At 41.9% G+C, this 24,079-nt stretch overlaps 1 protein-coding gene across 5 annotated transcripts in view; it reads left to right on the top strand.

Moving 5' to 3' along the window:
* CPM (carboxypeptidase M) overlaps window positions 1-18,442 on the top strand; it is a 31,283-nt gene extending 12,841 nt beyond the window's left edge. For 3 of the 5 annotated variants that reach the window (XM_062613697.1, XM_062613696.1, XM_062613695.1), the window contains 6 exons: window positions 12,505-12,677; window positions 14,137-14,321; window positions 14,551-14,721; window positions 15,523-15,675; window positions 16,649-16,797; window positions 17,534-18,442. In XM_062613697.1, the coding sequence (XP_062469681.1) occupies window positions 12,505-12,677; window positions 14,137-14,321; window positions 14,551-14,721; window positions 15,523-15,675; window positions 16,649-16,797; window positions 17,534-17,770 (1,068 nt within the window). In that variant the 3' untranslated portion in view covers window positions 17,771-18,442. Of the gene's footprint in view, window positions 1-4,629; window positions 4,728-6,909; window positions 6,930-12,504; window positions 12,678-14,136; window positions 14,322-14,550; window positions 14,722-15,522; window positions 15,676-16,648; window positions 16,798-17,533 lie in introns of those variants that run through there. The other 2 variants (XM_062613694.1, XM_062613698.1) reach the window with 2 other exon arrangements.
* Window positions 18,443-24,079: the final 5,637 nt, after the last annotated feature.

Genomic DNA, 24,079 nt, shown 5'->3' with positions numbered 1-24,079 from the left:
GTTAGATATTTGCATTGTTTCTTTCTTCTGTCAAACCATAATTACATACTGGCTGCTCTTGCAGTGGAAGCTGTTATAAAAAATCAGCTGGTGTATTTCACTACTGTTACTTGGTGTTCTCATCATAGAATCTAGGCTGAAGATCTGCTTGTAAAGGAATTGAGCTGGATTGACACAAGCTATGCCTATGGCATATCCACTACCTTCTTATGTTCTCATAGAATAAAAACTTGCCTGTCTGGTCCCCCTTCTTATTTTGCACTACTTTGATTACATGCTTTGGGGCTCAGAAATTTATATTTTGTGTGGAGCACACTGGAATGAAGCCCTGATAGGATGAGTTCACAGTACTCAGTAGCCAATACCAACCTGAAGAATAATGATAAAGCTTTTAAGTTGTTTACACTTTCTATTTAATTTCTCTGCTTTTTTTCTTACTACTAAGGGGGCCTTCCCTACAGCTTAGGGCCACATCTTTCTGAGTCATGTACAAACCACCCTGGTAATATGCTACTTGGACTGTAGAGTTTGTTGGCAAACATGGGATAAGTAAGAATAAAAAGTAGTAAGCTTTAAGAAAGAGGATAGGAAATACAAAGAAGTAAATTGTTGTGGCTTGTGTCAAACCTCGTAAGTATACTTTTTTGAGGTCATTACTTTGATTTGGTATAATGTCATGTTGTGGTTTTTTGGGGTTTTTGGTTTTTGTTTTTTTTTCATAACCTAGCTTTGTGTTTCATAGGTAACATAGATGGGATCCCAGTAGATTGATATCTGAGGCTTGCTTGCATTTAGACATCTATCTAAACCCTCAATTTTCTAGCCAGTGTCAGGGGAAGTTTTGTATGAGCATGTTCAGTGCTGCACTGTTCAAATAGGTATTCAGTCAGATCTGGAGATGGAGTAAACTGGTTTTGATGCTGTTTCCCACAGCCTTCTCCTGGACAAACTGGCAAGATATAGGTTGAATACATGGCCTATAAGATAGGTAGGAAGCTAGCTAAACAGCCACACTCATAGGGTGGTGATCAATTGTTTTTATTCAGGCTGTAGCCTGTTGTAAGTGGGGCCCTTCTGGGATTAATACTGGATCCTACACTGAACATCACATAAATGATCTAGACAATGGAAATTTTTTACAGTGGGAGAAATCATTCATTGGAACAACTTCCCAGGCATGTGGTAGTGTCCACATCAATGGAGGTTTTCAAGATGCAGTTGGACAGAGTGCTTGATAATCCATCTAGGCTTCCTTTCCCATCAAAAGTTGGACCAGATCTTTTGAGGTCCCTTCCAACCTGAGCTGTTCTACAATTCTGTGATTGTTTCTATGGTTAAGTTGTTCTGGCACCTTACATTCTAATGAGAGGCAATCTTTCTTCCTTTTCCCTCTGTCCTGTGCCTTCCTATGGAAGGACTGCCTCAACATGGATCAGCATCGCTGCAGTTCCTACCCATGAGCAGCATATTGCTGGCCCAGGGGGACTGTAGTCAGCCTATTGCTTTTTCTGTGTAAAAGTAGGCCTCCATGCAAGTTTTTGAATGAGTAGCCTGTTCTGAGTGGTACTGAGAGTGGGTCTGATGCATTGCCCAGTCATTTGACTGAATTTCCTAGCCATAACTTTCTTTGATAAGTTTTTTTTTTTGTTTGGTTGGTTGTTTTTTTGTTTTGTTTTTGTTTTGTTTTATAACTGTAGCTGTAAATAACAAAGTGAAGAAAAGCAGAAATAAATTTCAGAACAAGACAACAGGAGTGTGATCCAGACTGCAACACCTGCAAATTGATTTGGTTTATTTCCCACTACATCTGAAGATTGATTTCAGTTCTCCATGTTAACTCCCAGTTTTCATGTATCTGTTTAGAACACTGATACTATGCCATGAACTGTGCCACTACTAGAAAACTTTAAAAAAAGACTGCTTATTCCACTAGAAATTGTGTGGTCTAGCTCTGTTGCAGTACCAATCTTGTTACTTGTCCTGAGACATGTGGTTAGAAACACACACTTGTCTTGATTACTTGAACTACACTTTGCTAATTAGTTGAAGCAAGTTCTGGTTTGGCAGTAAGAAATGTCTTTTTGGTATACATTCAGTTGATTCAAAGAACAGGAGGCAGGTTAGCTGTTCATTCCAGGTACAAAAACAAAGTTATCTAGGCTTTACTGATTAAAGGAAACTATCTAAAGGCTGAATCTTTTTATATGCAATAAATCACTGCTGTATGGAAAGAAATTTTATGTCATCTCTTGTAGGTGCACTATCCAGTACTGCAGGCTGAGCAGACCCAGGAATTTATTTTAATTGTTAATGGCAGGTTTTAATATTTCTCGTAAGCTGGAAATGCCAGAAAATAATTGGTGTCTTAGTTCATGGGAGTGTTTATCATGTAGATGGCCCTGGCCCTCACACAAACTATAAACAGTTTAAACACTCATGCTGAAAAGACTGATTTAAATCAGCACTTAATGCTAGTCTATACTTAGCTCTTCCTTCAGTTTCCCATGAGTGCAATTTCAAGTGGTAGCAGCAGGAATGAGCACTGCTGATGGTAAAGCATTGGAAATTTCTTAAAATTTGAAATCAGAATACAATATTACTTGCAGAAAGTCTTAAATGATGGAACTATAGCATTTTAGCTGTACTCAAACTTTTGCTGCTTTAGTGTACATACAGTACAAAATTGGTGCTAGTACTGCTGAAGGTAAGTGGCTGAAGACTATGGCACTGCTCTACGCTGGTTCATGAGATGGTTCAGGAAGTGTGTGTGGAAGGGATGTGTTACTGATAGTAGTTGGATTTGAAATAGCCCTTATGATCTGCTAACTTTTATGTCCCGTTTTTTGGTGAGATAAGGTGCTTCATGTTTTCAGGACTGCTATATTGTTTGGCTGCTGTGATTAGATAATAATTAGGTGTGGAAAGGTAAGACTGTCAGGTCTTCAATATAGGTCCTTTGCTACCTTAATTTTATAATTTCACTGCTGTCTTTTAGACATTGGATGTGCTCTTTGGTCTGCTGAATCCCTAGCTAGGGAAGCTGGACACTGTAGGTTTGCAGTAGCCAGTCTTGAGCTGTTGGTGGAAAGGCTGCAATTGCAATGGTAAGCAGGTATGTTCCTCTTGGTGCAGTACTCCATATGGCAACTGACAAGTTGGGAACTAAGGAGGGATGTCTGAGATTTCCTTCCAGCAGAGAGGGAAGGAGAGCTGGGCATAGTGTCTTAGAGAAGGGCATAAGGATACCAAGAAAAGACGAATGTTCTAAAATGAGGGGATCCTGAGACCACTTCTTGAATCTGTCTGCTCTCAGTGCTCTCTTGCTGCTTCTTGAACCTAAGCCTGAGACTGATTCAACCTCTTAAGTGAAAATTTAGTTTGGCAACCAGCCTCCAGTTTTACCTGTCTTTCACTTGTTTCAGTGCATTTTGTAGTGTGCCTTCCGTCTTCAATGTTTTTCTCCCATTCCTGAAGGTACTGCGGTTGCCAGCGTATATTTGCTTTACTTTCTAGCTATATGACTGGCGCTTTGCAGCTGTACCATGAGCATCATGGCTCCCACCTCCAGGAAATTGTTATGCTCTAGGGTTTTACTGCAGATTTGCAGATTTCCACAAAAGTTTTATAGTACTGCATATAATGCAGCACATACATAACAATGATGACTGGCCTCTTCCGAGATGGCTCCTGGGTCTCAGCAAGGCCTGTGTGAGAGCTGGGGACAGGAAATGTACATGCAAGGCCTGAGTGTTAGCAATCCATAGGCTGTGACTGATATTACCAAGGAACTGGTCCAGTTTCATTACTGCCATCTACTGAAATGAGAGCTTTCCAACTCATTGAGCAGACTAGTGGGAAGCACAGTTTTGCAGATAGGATCTGTAATGCTACAATATCACAAAAAATAATGATCAAAAATGCCTCCACCCCCATTAAATAAGGACTTCCAAACTGTATGTGTGTTGTTACTCAAAGTTCAGCTTCCTGTGCAGCTTTTATTGTCCTAACTAACACTCTTCTGTAGCTATTCTTTCCCTACTGATTTTTTTTTTGTTTGTTTTAATATATCTGATACAGCTGTGACCAATGCCTCCTGTTTTCCAAGCAATAACTCACAAATGTGCTTAGCTTTAGCTTTTTTGGTGTTGTCTTTAATACCAAAAAAAATATTTTTACTCTGATAATAAAAACTTGGAAAACCCTTATGATATTTCTGGGGGGAAGACTGATTTTTAAATGCTTCTTAGTTGCTTGGTGACTTTGCTTTACAAGATCTTGCTTGCTAAACTCGATAATAAGAAAGTTCACTCCAAAAAAAAAAAACCAAACCCAACCTATTTTCTAGGATTGGTTAAATGCTTTTGAAAGGGTTCAGTACACACTTTTGGTCAGAAGGCAAAATGTATTTATTCCTATAATTAATACAGCAAGTACTCATAGAATAAAAACCCACAAAGTCTGCCTTGATGTGCTCTATATAGGACTGCCTGGGTAGCACTGAAATATGCGAATTTGTACAGTGGCCTTAATGACCAACTCTTCTTATTATATGTGTTTTTTTTTCTCTAAGGTTTGTGTATGATTTTTACACTTGTTTAAAAAAACTCTTTTCCCCTTCCCCTCTTAAAGGTAGAGACCTGTGGGTCCTTGTTCTGGGAAGGTTTCCAACCCAACATAAGATTGGCATTCCAGAGTTCAAGTATGTTGCTAATATGCATGGGGATGAGGTACGTTTCAACTTTTGCAATGTTGTTTATACCAAATACACTTACCACAGGTTTACAGTGAATTTCTCTCAGGTGTGTGCTACTTATTATTAAGAGGTGTCATGCCTCAAATGGACCCAATGTATGTATTTCTTGTAGAATTTCAAGAATAAAGTCCCCATATTTTGGTAGAAGGGCTTTAGGAGACAGTACATCATGGTGAAGAATCCTACAATCCTACACCTGAGATCTCTCAAGTAGAGAGCATTGTCTTCTTCATGTGAATTAACCCAGAGGCTTAAATTTTCCTGGTAATAAGTCAGATGCAATAGTTTGCTTGTACATTATTATTGCCTAGGCATAAAGTATGACTGATAAGCTCTTCAAATGCATCCCATGATTGAATAATAATTGTTGTGAAGCACCAAGTGATTTCTTTTAGGAAGAAAATCTCTTTTGGAAGCCTTAAGGTAGGAATACCTAGATTCACCTGAGAACACAGTAAGTACAAACCAAAAAGCAATTTCAGGATTAAGTTGCTGTGGAAAGAATACCTACTGAATAACAATAAAGGAGAAAATGGTGATTATGAGCCTTCCTGATGTAGCATGTGAATCTGGAACAGAAATACATCTTCACTCTTCTCTCTAATCTTTTCTTGCTTTCTGTTTCCCTTATTCTTTAGCTTTACCTGCTTATATTAGTCATATTCAGGATAAGTTTACACTATTTCTGTGCAGTCTTTCATGTGAACTAATTCAAAAGAAATGGCAAAAATTTTATATATGCTGGACTGAATTCCCAAAACTAATGAAAGTAGGTGTACTAGGAAGTGTATCCTGTGTAAAGCGCAGCACATAAGCTACTGCTATTAACAATACTATGTGTGAGCATTTGCACGCCTACAGGCACTTGTGACATTATGTGCCAAGAATTTTCCCCAAGTTAGCCCACTGTCAAACAAGGTGAAACTAGTCTATGTTCAAAGGGCTGCTGGGAGCCTGACTGCTTTGGAATTTAACTGTGTGGGAGGAAGCTGATTCATGGTTTCAAATGGGTATATGTGTTACTGGATGCCCAAGCTACAGTTTGCAACTCCTACAACCTGATGTGTTGCCATCAGGGTGTTTAGGAGCTGAGGCTCCACATGATAGTCCCTGCAGACTGCTAAAGGGAATTGCAAACCTACAGCTGCAGATGACCCAGCTTTGGTAGGAAAGAGATGGAGGGCAGGAAGCAATCTCATCCTGGCTCTCAAATCCAACAGAAGGCCATTCCTCCTGCTGAAACTTCCACAATGAAGCACTTTTACCATTATTGCTACCCAGCTGGATATGCACAAGGAACTTTGACCATGAAGACACGAACTGTTTGCATATCCATAGGGTCAGGAATTGCTGGAGATCAGACAGCCTGGATCACTGCGTAGGATCTAAACTTTCATAATGACTTTGTGAGGAAATGAGGCAAAACTTGTTTTTAAGTATTTGGTACTGTTCGTGTTTGAGCAGCATTGATCCTTGAGCTGCTGAGTTACCATGTAGCAGTTAAGTGCCATGCTGCATTCTAGCTTGTTCATCAGACCAAGCATGCACCCAGGAAAGATTCTGGAAATAGAGCTATTCCTCCCTTTCAGGCTGTCATGATGATCTTTGGTTTATGCTTTTTGTGCCTGGGTCTAATGCACAAGTGGCACTTGGTTTTCCTATCTGCCCATAAAAGTATTTTGGATGGCAGGAAATGAGTTCCTCATTCAGAAAAACGTTGAAGAACTTCAATATTTTTTTCCCCATAATCTGTGATTCTTCTGGTCTAGTCTCTAAGGAAAGGTTCAGCTATTCCTATAATATATTAAGCAGATAAGTTTTGCGCTAACTGTATGACAAGCTTCAACTTGTGTTCCCCAGTCTTTCATAACTTTAAAATTGTGGAATTATGGCTTCATTGATCTAGTTGGGTCTTTTGTGCTTCGCTGATAATTTCCATAAATGATACAGAGTGAGGAAAGTTTTGTTCTAAAGGGTTTGGTGGTAATGCCCTTCTAGCCTGTCATCACACAGATGACCCTTTATGACTCTGACTCAGCTGGCTGCCTGCTCCTTAAACCTAACAGCTGGGCAGAGGAGCCTGAATTGCATGTGTGCAGGCTGTTCACACAGGCTGCTGGAAGAAAATCTAGGTTACTTGGAGAGCTGCCCAGCAGCGAAGTTCCAATAAAATAATGTGAGTACATAATACTAGGAAGAGTAATTTTTTCCCCAGAACTGGAAAGACCTTTTTTTTTAAAGCAAGTTAACTTTTTTTTTTAATACTGTAAGGCATGACCAGCCATGGTTACATGGTTTTATTTTGTGATCATCATTGCCAAATAGAGTGAACTTTTTGCTCCACATCCCTGGAGATGCAGCAAAAGACTTCTCCTATACCTTGTGTGCCTGTATGAAGTTGTACACTGGTTTTAGCAGTACTTTTTGTTTAACACAAGTCAGATTAAAACTGATTAGAGACAGTTGTCACTTGCAGCTATGTGAGACTTGAATTAAAGTGGCACTAATAAGTATATGTATTTTGAGCAGTCTGTGAAATACTAATGGAGTCTGCACTGAGGAAGATGAGGGAGAGTCTGCCTGCTGTTCTGTGGCAGCTCTCACGCTGAACTGGGGCAGCAGCATCTCCTGTCCCAGGCTTGTACTCTTGAAAGACCTTATCTTCCTCAGCGTGTACACTCATACTTTGCTGAGGAAGAACTCATTTCACTTAACATCATCCACAACCAAGCTCCAAATACTCCTAAATCATACATAGAGCAGAATTACCATGTTTTGACCAGCTGTGCCAGTAGCTGAAGTCCAATCTCCACATCTGAACCATGGGATTTAATTAGAAGGCTGTTCCTAACCCATGGATATCGCAGCTGAGAAACCCTTTAAGGAAAGGCATATCTGAACAAAGTGTAAACTACCTGTGTGTTTCTGCTTGCTCCCTTTAATGTATTAAGTATATGGCTTTGTTAAATTTCTGCAGCTCTAGTGTAACTGTACCATCACAAGATAAACTCTGATGGTAATGCTGTGATACCAACCCTTTCCTCCTAAATCACCCATTTCTGATCACTTTTTTAGTGTAATAGTATTTTGCCTCTTTCATGATGTGTAGCTGAGCCTGTGCTGATAGACCTGAGTCAACCTACATGAAAGCATCTATCTTGCTGGCTTATCTTGTGATTTAAGTTAAAACAACTAGACCCTATTTTCCATGTCATCATAGACATAGTCATATGCATAAAAGGGCTTCCTGAGATATGACTTATTAGGACTTGGCTGAGAGAGGACTGGGGTAGGTTTATTTGTGATCAATATAATTGGAGCTTAAAAAAAATCAAACAACAAACTAAGACATCTTATGTAGTATTCTTCAATGATTTCTGAAAAATGGATGGAAGCTGCATTTATGCTGTCAAAATGCCACTATAAATGAAGGGGGCTTTTTTTTTTTTTAAATCACCAGGTTGGGCAGAAGGTGTTGTGTCCACATACTATACAATCTGCTATATGGGATCTTCAGCACAAATTCCTCTATCCTTTGTACTGTGTCATAAAACATGGAAGTGGTGTGGCAGGGAAACAAATATGTGCTCTAGAAAAGAGACTAAAAAAAGAGAAATATTTCTTGTCTAGTGAACTATTTTCTACCTGGCTTCAGTATTAGCTGATGTGATGTAAAGAAGGTCAAAAGCACCAGAGATTTCAAAATTCAAAGCAACCCAGTCTACTTGCTAACAAGACTTACGCTGCTGGCTGCTGCTGAGATCTCTTTCACCAACTGCCTCACCCCAGTTGCATTTTTCCTTATCTTTACTCCCACTCTTCTGAGTGGGAAAAGAAAAAGGGATCCATTTCCAGGTGACGACTGTGCTGAGAAGCCTGTGGAATTTGTGCAGGTGGCAACATCTTATGCCAGTTACTAGTTCAAAAGCAAGAGATAGGTATGTTGCCATTTGCCTCAGTAATAAACCAACAAACTGCAATTCCCTGCCATATATGTGGTAGTTATCATATTTTCATAGTGATTGCTGCTGTAGAAATAAATGGATATGTGCTGAACTGTATTTGCACAGTTGTTTTAACACTGGTGGTTTCCAGTAAAGAAGGACAAACACAGTGGGGCGTGTCACAGTGAAGCAGGTACAAGTGTTAAATGCCATGCTTACAAGATGTTATTTTTTAAGTGGTAAACCAGGATGGCCTACTGGTTTCTTTGCTGTAACTCCACTTCCTTAGGTGGGGTTGTGCCCGGTATGTTGTGCTAGGTCTGTAGAGCAGTCAGGTCTAGAGCAAGGAAACTGGCAAGACCATGTTGTCCTGAAACAGGTCCTACCTGATGGTTTGGATCTTTATTTCAACATATTTAAAAACCAGGCTATGGCTAAGGAAAGCATTTTAATCATAAAAATGGGCAGAGTCTATCCACCCATAGTCCCCTGGTATTAGGCTTCTATCATGTGGTAACAAATGGTTTAAGAACAGGAGTGCTGCAGTGAAGTGTTACAGTGCAGGTGCAATTGGAGCTAACCTTAATCTTTTAACTGGCTGCTGTCAGGGCTTCTTGAGTAAGTCCTCAGTAGTGAGCAAGGTGCTGACCCAGCCGTGCCAGAAGCAATAGTCAGGCAGTTTAAGGGGTAAGGAACAGCAGTCACACCCTTTTCTACAGCATTGATCCATGCCCTGACGCATGCTGCTTTGTTTGGGGCTTCCCTGAGGATCACTGAAAGCCTTTCCTGCTGGCTCCCTTTGGGGCACACAAGGAAACTGTCAGTTGAAAATGCACAGAGAACTTGTTCAACTCTATCCCCAGAGGTGGGAGAAAGTGTTTTCCTTGGCTTTTATGTCACCCCTCATCTGAGCTATAGCAAAACAATACACCTGGGCATCGCCTTTGGGATACTGTAATTAAAACCAAATATTCATCATGTCTTCTCAGAGCCCCAGAGCACATAAAGGCTGTTCCCTGCTCTTTACATTTTTGTATTACAGTACAGGCAAGTTAAGATGTCTGTCCTTGACTTTGTTGTCAGCAACTTATTTACAGTGTGCCTAGATCCTTTATTTGAGGCTCTGAAATAAAGTCTTGTAACTTATCTCCACAGGTGTAGCTGACCTCTCTAGTACCAGGGTAAAGCTTGGCTGAAATCTTGATCAAAACTTGAGCTATGCTTTCCCAGGAGCAAAAGCTTTCCCTTTCTCTCCCCTCAAACACCTCTAGATGTGCACGCTCAAGAAATGCAGGGTACTCTGGCCTGAGGCAAAACCTCCCCTCTGTCACTCCAGCAAAACACAGTGGTAATAAATACACTCTTTCCCCACCAGGGATGATTAACATAACGACTCTCTGTGATAGAGATTAGTTGAATTGTTTGATGATTCTATGTATGAAGTACTTGGATACAACAATAGGTATGCAAGGCATCCTATGAAGTAGGGTTAGTTTTTAAAATGCTATAATGTATGTAAGTCTGGGTTTAACTTTCATGTACAAAGAATGTCACCTGTGAAAAACTGGACAATGTTCATAAAGAATGGAACATGATCTTTTCCACCACCTTCTTTTGTTGCTTTTCTTTATCTTTTTTTTCCTCCCTTCCTATTTCTCTGTTCTTTCATTTCTGAATTTCTTTTTGCCAGGCACTGAAGTGAAGTATAGTAGGAGCAGAGGTACTTTCCCTGTTTCTCCAGAGAGCAGTCCAGTTTTGTCTGTAGCTCAGCAATCTCTGTGGTAGGGCCATTCGTGCTGCTTCTAAGTCTGCTAGCTTTATCTTTCATCTTCCCTCCTTTCTTCCCCCCTGCTCTGCTCCGTTTGCTTTCCAAGATGTCTATCAGAGCTGGAACTGAACTAGCCATGCAAGACAGGTTCTGTAGCATCACTTCCTACATTTCATGGGGTAAATTTATCAAACCTGCAGAGCAGTCCGCTTTAGCGTACTCAGGTGCTGTTTTGAAAGGTACTGGCAATGGAGGAAATTAGGTACTTCCCCCCGCCCTTTTCAAAGCCCACTTGCTGTAATGTCTAGGAAAAGAGCCACTCGGTATATGCACTTGAGTAAGGTAGCTTCCCCTAGCAGAATATTGGATGGTGGCTTGCAGGAGACAGCAGGAGCTGACAAGCAAGGTTAGAAAATTTAGGAACAAATCTCCTGGAGGGCAGGTGGGAAGAAATCCTCCTTTTTTTTTTTTCTGTACAAACAGCATGGTACAATTCCTGAAACACCAACTCGGAGATCACGGCTGCCTTGGAGTATGGCACAGCAGTGTGATCTGCAACTTCATTTTTCCTGCAATAAAGGGTAATTGCCAGCTAAGTGGCAAGACACAGTTTGGTCCCAGCCTGAACAGCAGTTACACCTAGCCCTCATTATACCAACCCAGCTCCTGCAGAACAGTGTCTCTGTTCCTGTTTATCTTAATGCCCAGAGCAGGATTTGCCACTAAAATGCACTGATGGGAAAATTCAACAAGACATTAGTGCAGTGAAGCTATGGAGAAATATTCCTTTTCCCTTGCTTGATTTCATCTACCTTTTACCCTTAGCCTGTTCCAGTCTCAAAACAAGGAGATATTTACCCTTGACATCAGTAATGCTGCTCCATGAACCTCACTTTATAAAAAAAAAAAAGTTGCAGTATTTTCACTTTAGTGATACAAAACTCATTCTCAAAGATAGTGAGATGCTGTAGCTTTGATTTAGAGCCTGCAGTGATTTACCAGGCTTTGTTCTTGTAGATAAAGTAGGGAGAAGTTATCTCCAGAGCACATCTAGTTGCAAGTCTTGATTTGTTCCCATTGCAGCTAGGGCTTAGGAACCCGGCAGCCCCCTTGAGGTATGGGTCACAGTGCTACAGAAAGTGCTCCTGGGAATTATGGTCTAGTAAATGCTGTACTAGTGGTTTTTGGGGTGTAGAATAGGATTGTTCTTAACTCACTGGAGCTGGAATTTCCCACTGTTTTGCTTGAAATGTGCTAGAGTAGACTAAAGGCAGATGTCCTGCCAGTTTTCACAACCTATGCAAGCTTGCATGAACAAAAATAAGTAGCTATTTCACTGTCTTTCCTTGATCTGTCTGCATCCAAATGTCTTTCCATCTCTTTTTCTGAGGATTTACATATGCTTGTTTTCCTCAATGCCTGTGTTCATGGCACTAAAATAAAGTAGTGCAACAGAGGCTGTAACAGAAGTGATTATGAGGCCTCTCTTGATTCTGTATTAAAGTTGGCTTCCCATAAAAGGGGATCAACAAGGAAAAATCCTAGTCTGTAGCACCCTGGAAATCATGGAAAGTGTCTCCTTCCTTTCTTCTGAACCCTCCCTGCCAAGTAGTGATGCAGAGCACAGACGTGCTTATGTTCAGGATTCAGGGTGCCTTGGGCATCAGCACAGAGCTGTGACTCTGGTGTGTTTCTGAGCCCACATTGCCTTCAACAAGCAGCCTATGCAGGTTTAGTTTTTGATAAGGCTGTGCCTTACGCATGCGGGATTAAAGCAGTGCAGCTGACATAGTCAGTTTCCCATAACAGAAGGAGCTCTGGTTGGTACGGGGGTTTAAAACATGTGTAAAAACCCTCCAGTGACTCCTTCATCTATTAAATAAATATACAAAAATATACAAAACAGTGTTAACCAGAACGCTGTTGTATGTCTGTATAACCCAGTAAGAAAAAGCTGTAAGTGCAAAGTAGTAGGTCTTTTTTTTACTTCTTTTTCTTCCATAGCAGACTTAAAATGGAATCTGTGATTCTTTATACAGACTGTTGGGAGAGAAATCCTGCTCCATTTGATAGACTTCCTGGTGACCAGCTATAGGCGGGACCCAGTTATTACCCGGTTACTCAATAATACCCGGATTCATATCATGCCAACAATGAATCCTGATGGATTTGAAGCTACAAAGGTTCCTGACTGTTATTACACGCGAGGAAGGTAAGGGTGGCTTAGGAGGGTGGGAGCAGGTAAAGGAAATGGGTGGGAGTAATAACCAGAGATAGCCAGAGACTGAATCATGATCAGTGGAGTGGATACACCAGGGGATGTGTTAGGGCTAATTTTGGCCTGGGCTGTTCTGAAGATACACTGTTGCAGCATAGAGTTTTTGGAAGACTGAGTCAGACTGGTGTTAATACGTGGTGCAGCTAAAGAAAATTGGTCAGAATGGTGTAATGACCTAACCTTTCAGGCAGGAGACCCAGACAGCAAATAGAAGCACAATTACCTGTTTAGACCTTTAGGGTGCTACAAAAAAAAAAAAAAAAAGGGAAAACTCCACCTACAGCACTCTATTTCAACTGGGTAATTCTGTAACCTTTATTAATGTGAAAAAGATGTGTCTCAGCTTGTCGAATGGACTTACAAAAATATGTTTAAAGATCACATTGAATGCAGATGTAGTAAGAAGGAAGAGTTACACGAGGAGAGGTAGCTCTAATAGGTGCTGTGCTAATAATAGTGCTCTGGAAAAAACATGCAAAACAAAACATAACCTAGCATTGCATCCTGTGCTGCTTCTGCATTCTTTAATGTAACTATTGTAGAGACCAAAGAGGAGAGGAAAAGTTTAACAAGCTAGTAGAGGGAAAAGGGGGAGTGAGTGAGAGAGTGGGAAGAAATGCCAAAGGGACAAAATTGGAATATCCACTAAAAACAAACTCATGAGCCAGAAGTTCTCTTAGGCCATGGCAACACCAGAAGCAGGTGAGAATGTAGCTTAGGTAATTTAGCTTTCCAGGTTACTGGTGCAGGCCCTCCTTTTTATTAGGAAATACATTTATTCCTCAGCAAATAGACAGGACTTTTATGGAGGGTGATATCTTTTTTTTATCCCCTCACTGTCAAATAAACAGAGTTTAACTAACTTGAGTTTAAAAATTAAAAGAGCTGATACTAAATATTCTCTCTACTCTTGTACTGACCTATTTGAGTGAAAAAGGAAGAAAGTATTTGCAAGGCTGGCCCTTCAGGTACGGGGAGAAGAGTACACATCCTGGGTTTGAGTCAGATTTTTTTTCTCTCTGTCTAGAGTGACAGCAGTACAAGGGACACAGCCAGCCAGTAGTTACCTTGGTCTTCTATACAGGTGGGAAGAACACATACAGAAGGACAATATCCCCCTTACTTGGCTTAGGTTTTTCTAATTCATGTATGTGCAGGTGTGTATATGCTATATGCGCTATACAACAGAATTGTTTTATTGTGTCCTATGAAATTCCAGTGCTGCCACAAAACAAACTAAAGTCCATCTTCATGATGCTTGAGGAGATTTACAATGGTCATCTTCCCTGTTTCCTGAAGACACTAGCACACCACAGATGTGAAGTACTGGGAGGCTGGTGACATGAAAGTGTCTATAAGAAAAGCAGTAATGGGCATGTCTTCTCTTTCTAAGGTACAATAAGAACGGAGAAGATCTGAACAGAAATTTTCCTGATGCCTTTGAACGTAACAACGCCAGCATTCAGCCAGAGACTCAAGCAGTCATGAGCTGGATAAAAAATGAGACATTTGTTCTTTCAGCAAACTTGCATGGGGGTGCCCTGGTTGCCAGCTACACCTTTGATAATGGCAACTCAGGTAAGCTAGTACCGAGCTCTCCTCTCCACAGCTGATGTGGGCTAGGAACGTTAGCCATACAAAAGCAAAATTTATAAGGATTTTGGTAAGGTTTTATCAGCTTTTGAGCTGAGGTGGGCAGACTTTGAGAAACACTGCCTGATATGGCTACCTGGAGATGGTTATGCTGTATGTAAGCCAGCACTGTACCAGTAACAAGAGTGACATGGTGGCTCTCTTCATCCTGCAGCTACAGGCTCTTTGGAAGGCTATAGCAGGTCTCCAGATGATGATGTCTTTATCCATTTGGCAAAAACCTATTCTTTCAATCATGCCAGCATGTACAAAGGGACTGGGTGTGACAACAGACAAACCTTTCCAGATGGCATTACCAACGGGTATTCCTGGTACCAGCTGGAAGGTAAGGCCATCTGTGTTTGTTTTTCAGCTGCTTCAGATATGATGTTCTCACTTTCTCCTGCCATCTTTGATGATGAAAGGGCTGTGACTGTGCCAGAATAGAGGGGACGTGGGGAGTAAGACACATTCACACGGACTCTCTGAGCAGGACCTGGCTGTCAACAGACTCTCCCAGTCAGCAGTTGCACAAGTGCATGAGGCATTCTCTGTTGTCTGGCTGCTTCTGTGCTCTTTCTAAGGCATAGCTGCATAGATTACCTTTTGGCACCAAGGTCTTGTTCTTTCAGAGAGAAAACCAATCTTCTGTTCAGGTATCATCCTTATTTTTACTGTTTGATCACTGAAATAAATGTTTTCATTACTGTTTATGCGTAGCCAAATAGACTATCCTGTGTACTGTGGCAGAATGTGTTGCTGTCACAATCTGAATTCAAAGCCTTACTAGGCTCTTAGGATGGCTTTGGCAGTGGCAAAGTCTATGCCAGGCTGTGAATTTATCTCCCCCTATCTGTGAGCGCTGGAAAGACTTTAAGTTAAAAACCCACCCTTCCTCAGACATAATTGTCATCATTCCCAAACGGCTCTGTGCTTTAGAAAATAACACTCAACATGCAACTGGAGCAATGAAGTTGGTTTTCCACAGGAGGCAGTAAATAGAAGCGTAGCATTGAGGAATAAATTTATCTGATTTACTTTTCTTACAGGTGTGATGTAAGTAACAACATCTTAACTCTCCTATTTTTCTTCTAGCCTGAATTTGGTGCTTCTTTTCAGCTGAACACTGTTTTATTTCACTTTTAAGGTGGAATGCAAGATTACAACTACATCTGGGGACAGTGCTTTGAAATCACATTGGAGCTGTCATGCTGTAAATATCCTCCAGCAGACCAGCTGGAAAAGTTCTGGAGAGACAACAAAGCTGCTCTGATCGAATATATAAAGCAAGTACATCTAGGTGAGCGTGCACATGGGGAAGGGAGCTAAAGCTGAGGCCAGGCCAATGGGCAAACTTTGGAGCAATTGCTTCTGAATAGCAAGCGCTACACGGTCAGGGATGGGTAAGGGAGGAGAGCATTCAGGTATATTAGGTGTAGGGCAGTACTACAGCAGTGCAGGTGGCTTAGAATGCACTGGGGCAGGAGCAAGGGACGGGTCCTGGGGATGTCCTTCCATACACACCTCCAGGGAGCCCGCATTTCTGAGCAGCCTAAAGACAGCCATTTCTTTCAGAGGTCTCTAAACGTGTGTGTGTTCACGTTTCATGGGTCTTTGCTGCTTGGATTTTGCATTTTTGTAAGGCTTTTCTAGGTGTGATTTTTGGCTTCACAGTTGGAAGAGAGCTGCTGCTCAGTGAAACAGTAGTGCTTTGCAATGACTTGAAGGGTTTGCACAAGTCTGTTGCTTATCTTGCATTCTGTTGCCTGGAATGTCTGACTGCTGGTTTATCTTTGCTTAGTGCCAGTGCTGCCTTGAAGGAGGTGTGTGAGAATTGAGGGAATCTACTTCACAGGCATTGTTGGTGTTCTGACATTGGGAAGTACCGGGTAAAAGGCTGGTATTTTTTTAATTTGGAGGGAAAGAAAAGGGGGAGAGGTAGCAAAAAAAACCACCCCCAAACCAATACTGAAGATTGAAGCCCTTCAGTAAAAGACACGGACAAGAAGTATGTGATGCTTTCAGCAGCTGAGATTTAGAATCGGTGATTACATTGCTGCCTTCTAACTTAATGTGAGCGTAAGCTATGAACAACACCACCGGATTTTCTATTCTCATTCCCTTCAGTAAGATAGGAGTGACTGGTGATATTATTGGATGTGCTTGAGATCAGTGAGGTAGCCTTTGCATCCAGCAACAGAATAGTCTGATGTTCCTGGAGAAGGAGGCTCACTACAGTTAGAGGTTGTGATCTTTCTCTGCCTTTTTGATAGGTATCAAGGGTCAAGTTACTGATAAGAACGGGAATCCTATTCCCAACGCCATTGTGGAAGCTCAAGGAAGGCCTCATGTCTGCCCCTACAGAACAAATGAACAAGGGGAGTACTTTCTTCTCCTTCTGCCTGGGACGTATGTGATCAATGTAAGTGCAGCCTTACTGAATTATGGTTTCTAATGGTGATGTGTTCCTGAGCACAGCAAAACTGCATCCATGCAGATGAATGAGCTGAACTTGCTCAAGACACTGGTACAGAAGCTGTAAAGACTCTAGCAGATTTGAACGAAAATATCTTAAAATATGAGTCAGCAGAAGGGGTTTTTTGATTCAGTAAGATCTTGAGTCCACGGAATGTCTGGAGATAAGCACTCGTCTGACCTGGATGGTGGGAGCAGGCTGGGATGACTGTCTGGACCACAGTGATGCCAGCTTGAGGTGTCTGAAACAAACTCTAGAGCTTTTGAAGGGTGAGGAGGGGGAGGCTGGGACCCACACAGCCCTGGGCTGGCACCACCCTCCATGGCAGTTACTCCCCAGGGTTGAAATGGCTCTTCTGCAGCAGTTTTCAGATGCTGATGTTCAGAAAACATCAAAGCAAAATGGACTCTGCCTGCCAAGGGCTTATGCTTAAGTGACATTGCCTCTCTTGCACAGCATGCAGTGCCCCCCATTATAAATATGCATTCTGTTTCTATTCAGTTTTGGGGAGTTTGTTCTTTTTGCTGTAAATACTCTTTCCTCATTCTGTGTTCTCTGACTTATGTTTAGAACACTTTTCTCTATGTGTCGAAAGCGTAAACAAACACATCACACAATGGTTTGTTTCCCAGCTGAACTCAACATTTCACACCAATAAGAAACCTTTCACGTTTGCTCCTAGGCTACTCTACCGGGATTTAAATCCATCCTGAAGACAGTGGAAATACATGACAACACTGGTAACTTCAGTGCTCTGAAACAAGACTTCACTTTCCCAGAAGTCTCTATCAGGTCAAGTGCTGCTTCTTGTCCCAAAACTCCCCTCTACCAGGAGCTCCAATGGGCTTCAGCTGCGGTAAAACCAACTTTCCATGTCATCTTGGTTTTAATGACCGTTCTGCTTGTCATCTTCCAATAGCTGGGAATGACATGAGGTGGCAAGGCAACATCTTCCTGCACAAATGCGGTTGAAATTCAGGCATGGAGTTGTATATGCAAAAGAATGTATGTTTTTATGAACCAAACTCTCAGATTTACAGGCATGTTTTTTGCATTTTGTAAAATACTGGCTCAACAATCAAATGTTTTACTTTAATTACAATAGACTATCATATTTTCTACGTATTTTACTCTAAAGACACCCTGTACAGCCTATGGAGATAACTGTAGAATTGTGATGCACAGTCTGAAGAATTTGCCCAAATTTAAAAGAAGTCATGGATTGTCTGCAAATGTTTCACACAAGCTCAGGCTCCTGTGTGAGCCGGCAGCTGCTGTGTCACCCAACTGAACTGAATGCCAGGAGCCCAGCCCTCATTTCTCATAATAAAGCCGCTGTAGTCACTGAAAAACAGCTTTTTTCTGTATGCTCTTTCTTACCTGGACAGAAATAAGGTGAAGCCCAGTAACACAGACACGGTCTAAGACAAGAAAATGAAGTGTAAGTATATGTTGAAGGGCCATGCTGCTGGAAGCTTGATGGTAAGCTGTGCTACCATTCAACAGAGAACAACTTGGGTCCCTGAAAATGGTGTTCCCCCATGCCACAGTATTAAAAACAATGTGGGAACAGCCAGTGACAGCTTTATACTATTGCTGGTCTCCATTTTTTACTGGATTTGGTATGGAAGTGAGGCTTTAAGTGGCTTCAGTGTTCCACAGGCCTGTTACTATGCTGTTTGTACAACCTGCTCTATCAGCTGTGCTGGGAGCTGGAAGTGCACAGAGTGGGGCACAAACCCTGTGCAGAGCCTGGCTCCAGCGCCAGCCGATGCCCTTCAGTGCCCTGCCTGGGCTGGGCTGCAGGCACAATTACTGGGTTCCTTTCACCTGGGCAGCTGCAAGTCATGTTCAGGGCCCTTTGAAGCTGTCCAACAAAAACATGTATCAAGAAAAGCCAGTTGGTACCATCTCCTCCTGTGTTTACTTGAAAACTCTATCTGCCAGCAACTTTCTAAAGCAATTTCAAAAGTGACCAAGAGGGCTTACCTTTGGGAACATCAGTTTTCTCCTGTACATGGTAAATAAAATACCCACAGGAATTCAGTTAATCTCTTAATGCCTTTTCAAATGTATCACCTGCCTGTCACACTAAGCCCTTCTCACTCAGGCACTTGAGCATTAACCACTTAGCTGTGCAGGATCCATGCAGCACAGGAAGCTGTAAATGCACCTCAGAAACAAAAACAGCAGTGCTGGGCTGGAATGAGATACTGGCTTTTGAGTGTTTTTATCATTATCCATTTGAATTCTCTACCTTTTCTCCCACTCTTAACTGCTACGGACTGTTTACTAGTCAGTGGAGTCAGTAATTCTCCACTAATCCCATCAGATACTTGGTTCTGGGTCTGTCACAAGAGGAAGAGAGAGCACTTGAGTTTAAAATCCTACACATTAAATAAATCCGTGAGAAGCCAGTGGCTCAGCAGCTGAATGAGGGCAGAAAGAGCCAGTGCACTGGCTCATGGAATTAATGTGTGTGAAACCAGGTACCAGAACCTCAACAATCAAGTCACTGACACAAGAAAAGCACCAAGGAGAATATAAACAAATCTTTATTTAAAGCTTTCAAATGGAACATAGTATTTAGTTTCCTTAGAAAAGGAAAAAGTGAGAACCAAAAGGCAAAACACAATTACACCTGAATATTCTTTTCATAAATGGATCTATACTCTGTGCAATCTGAGTGGAGTTACTGACCGTGGTAGTAAGGTGCACTGGGTAACTAGAAGTTCCGTGCTGTGGAAAGCTCTTGTATGTTCATCTAGGAGTGGCAGAATGGTGCAGTTAGTTAAATTCACTACAAACCAGTCCATTTAACAGTCATTCCAGCTGTGTGCAGTCAGACAACAAAGCAAGACTCTGCTTTTGGAAAAGCTATTTGGTGTTTTAGGGGTTATGTTGTTGATGGCAAAACCAAGAATCTTCCTTTAAATGCAGGCTGTGAAGCTAAAGCAGCATCTACTCAGGGAGACAGTGTCTTTTTAAGGATCACCAACAAATCTTATGTTTAGAATACACACATATATATATATATACACACACAAGAGGCGATCACGTGGAGCTTGCAGTGCATCTGTGCTAAAGTAATGAAAAAACAGACATTAAAAATTGCTGCCTTTCATGTTTGCTAAGTGTGATCCATCGTTCAAGACACCTTAAGCCCAGGTTTTGGGGTGGGTGGTTTGTTTATTGCCTTACGTCGCTTGTGCAACCTTTAAGTGAAGGAAGGACTTTGCCTTGGGTACAGATAAGCTGGAGCTGCTCAGTCACCCTTAGAGCACAGACACACCAGCACCAGGAGAGGTGATGCTCCAGGGAAGCGCTGGTGCATGGGAACTGGATGTGCAGTGCAAGGCGTGAGCCCTTAGAGTAAACACGCTACATAATGTGCTTTACTACGAACACCCAAAGCCTGCATCCATATGCTGGCACTGCAGATGACCATGAGAGCAGCCTACAGCGCTACAGGTATGACACTGCCTTTCTCCAAGTCCCATGCCTGCGTCCAGTGCTCTTTCTCACAGGGAAATACTGCAACGGCAAATACCCCATTTTAGGCCAAGTGTTGCACAACAAAATGTTAATATGCTGAATAAATTTTAAATTACAAACTCTACTGCTAAAGTTATGCCCTGATGCAGCACCATCTTTAGATTAAGGCGGGCAAGAAAAATTCTTCACCCCTACATTAATCCTATTTCTTCCTTTCAGTTTCATTATGCTTTGATGCTTTTCTAATCTCTCTCTCTTTTGTGAGAACACAATTTTCTGAAAACATTATTCTTGTTGATGCCTTCTGCAAGAATGAGGAATTGTTTTTCCCTCAGATTACTTTTTGAGGGGACAAAAATCTGCCTCAAGTCTCACACATGGCCTCATAGCCATGGACAAACATTTGGGAGAGAGCGAATTTCAACAGATTAGGAGCAAACCGAATCCAGCACTAAAAGCTACCACACCGAGAATAAACCTAATGCCCTGCAGCAATGCCCTTTCTGCAGCACTTTTCCCCCTTACAAATCAACCTGCCACGGGAAGAAGCCCCCTGCATGGCACGGCACAGCACAGCATGGCATACACTTCTTCCGGCATGCTCATCAGCAACACTAAAACTCCATGCAAGGGGGGTGCTGCTGCTACTCAGATTCTTTGCTGCTACAGTTCTTTGCAGCCTCAGTGTCCCGTGTAACTGGCGGTCCAGCCATTTCTGCTTCAGCTGTGCAAGGTTTGTAAGGGCCAAAAGAAGCAGGTATCGTAACTAATACATCTTAAGACTCGGTATTAAGGGTTCTCAAGTATTTTAATGTTCGACACCGCTTCCAGCCTTTTGAAAAAAGCTTTACACTGAAACGAAGCCATTTTACAATCTGCCTCATGTACTTCACCTCCCGCTTCACCTCCTTGGGTCAGGAGTTAAATTTCAATACCAATAAATAGCTAGCTACTGAAACAGTCGTATTTAATCAAAACGTGGGTTTATTATACTTTATAAAAAAGAATAAATGTGAGTTCTTGTAGCATTTATACATAACTACCATTTAAGTGCATGAAGGAACTGACCAAGACAGTTACTGAAAACTGCCCTGTTTGTCAACCTTTGGCCACCCCTTCAGCTTTCTTGGTCATGAGTTTGAAGGCAAAAGCAATTACCATTTGCTGCAAATTAACCTTGAAGCCTCTCACCACCTCTGCTGGTACCAGTCAGCTTCTTGGCTGTACTCTGATATGCAAACACATTCCAGAGGAAAACAAATACCATCAAACTGTTTCCATCACGCTAATGCTACACCAGCCTCCATCTCTAGTCAGTAAATGTTGCTCAGGTTCGGCACAGAAGTTGTTCAAAGGGAAGGAAAAAAAGAAAACAAAGCAATAAATCTTTCTATGCCCCTCTTTATCTGAATGTAATCTCTTTATATTTCTCCTTATCTTGTTGCTAGAATATCTTAAATAATTTTCCTGTGACTGTGATTTACTAAGTATGCATATTTACGTATCTACACATGTACCAGTACACTGATTCAATAAATTAAAGCTCAAAACACTGTGAGCACAGTATTTACAAACGGCAATAAATTAAGGATTTAAATGTGTGACATTAAATAAGGATCTCAAAGACCCCACAAAGTAACAACAACCACCAACTTCCATAGGAAAACTTTGCCAAATCGTCTGCTGTGTGTGCAGGCTGGAGCAACACGAGGAGCACAGGGCTATGTGATGCTCACCCAATGTATTCCAAGCACAGGCCCATGGATTTCAGCCTTTCAGACCAATGACCTGGGGCCACAGAGCTTGGGTGGCAGCACCACAAACCCCAGGCACTGGAATACAGACCGATGTGTGTCACTCCAGATCTGCAAGGCAAGCTGGGGGAGAACACATAACAAAACAGTCAAACCCCAAAGTCTTACTAGAAGTTACTAAGAATAGTACTAAGCCAGAAAATGACTTTCAAAACAAAGACTTGCTCTGATTCAGTGCTTTGTCCATAGATGCAGATATCAAAATTGCCTACTGCCTCAGCATTACATGAAGTGGAGCGTATTTCCAGGGCACTTTAGCACAATTTTAAACTGTGAAAGGGAGAAATTAGTCATGCTGTATGCTCTCGGTTTATCCTTTGCCAAAACAGAAACTCTTACCAAGAGATGAAATTGCTCCTGAAAAAAATTCCCAAAGCTGAGTAAAAAGCAACTTTGACCACACATGCTCTTTTGAGAGCTGCTTTTTTTAAACAGGGAGCTCACTTAAGGGAATTCACTGGAGGAGAATGCCACAGTGGGATGGTACAATTCACAGAATCACACAGAAGTCTGAGTTGGAAGGGACCTTAAAGATCATCTCATTCCAACCCCCCTGCCCTGGGCAGGGACACCTTCCACTAGACCAGGTTGCTCCAAGCCCCATTCAACCTGGCCTTGAACACTGCCAGGGATGGGGCAGCTACAGCTTCTCTGGGCACCCTATGCCAGTGCCTCACAGGGATGAAAAATCTTCCCAGTATCTAATCTAAATCTACCCTCTTTCAGTTTAAAGCCATTCATTCCCCTTCGTCCTATCCCTACATGCCCTTGCAAAAAAACCCTCTCCAGAATCAAGAGGACTGAAGCAGATGAACAGCTACAGATGAATCAAGCTAGCTCAGAAAACTCTTAATTTCAATCATCAGTCTTTTTCTAACCAGTACTAAATCACTGCTTTCCTCCTTTCTTCCATTTTCTCTTCAACCTTCATTAAGAAATTCATCCCAGCAGGAACCAGGGAAAAGCAGCTGCTCCCTAAAGCAGCACAGTGACTAACCACCCTTACAAAGGGCAGACGACAGGAGACAATGTAACAGTTGAAGCTGTTGAACAAAAACAGGATGCAGTGTGAATTAAGGCAGGCAGCCACCTATTAGAAGCATCACTACCTGAAAAATGTAGGTAGGTGCTGCCCAAAGGACTGCACTGTCATCTTGGGCTCATTATCAAACCCCATGAACCCCAGCAAAGGTTTCTGCTGATCAAAGAACTTCACAACCGATTTGGCAATTCAGCCTCTGCCTATGAAGTTATTTCTTTCCAGGCCAGTAACAGTACCAGATTTACTGAGCGAGTGTTTCTGTGCAGCTTTATGGCCTTTTCCTAGCACTCCCCTGACTTGTGGGCATTTGCAGCCCTGGTTTATAGACACTTCCCACCAGAGAGACAGACTATTTCAGCTTTGACATGAAGCTAACTCTAGCAGTAGAAGCCTTTACAACTGGCACACAGACACCCATGGATCTGAACTGGTGAAGGAAGCCATTTAACCTCACCCTGCAGGTCAGTACCACATCACAAGTCCTGCAGTTAAGGCTACATCCCCATTCCTGGCATCCCCTGACTACTCATTTCCCCTTCTCTATTGGGCAGATGATCAGCAACTACCTGTAAAATTAAAAGCTGCTAAACCCATACATTTTCTCTTGCAATCTGTTTTTCCCAAGGAAAAAGTACAACTCACTGGTACAGAAAGTCTCCATCTGAAGAATGGCTCAGATGAGTAACTATTATATAAATACATTCATGCTATCTACTCTGAAGGTACAGAACTGAGCTGGTCAGACTCCTTAATACAGGAACTGAGAACTCTCACAACATTTTTGAGAACATACAGTGAGGAGACTATAGACCTTAAAAGCAGTTCAGGACAGCTCCGATGAGAGTAATTTTGAGTTGGTCAAACACTTCAAAACACA

The sequence above is a fragment of the Pezoporus occidentalis genome, unplaced genomic scaffold, assembly GCF_034315485.1.
Source record: "Pezoporus occidentalis ecotype Australia unplaced genomic scaffold, CSIRO_AGI_Poc_V1 ctg17, whole genome shotgun sequence".
NCBI lineage: Eukaryota > Metazoa > Chordata > Aves > Psittaciformes > Psittacidae > Pezoporus > Pezoporus occidentalis.
The sequence above is the reverse complement of the archived record's forward strand: the minus strand, read 5'-3'. Positions and strand labels throughout refer to the sequence as shown.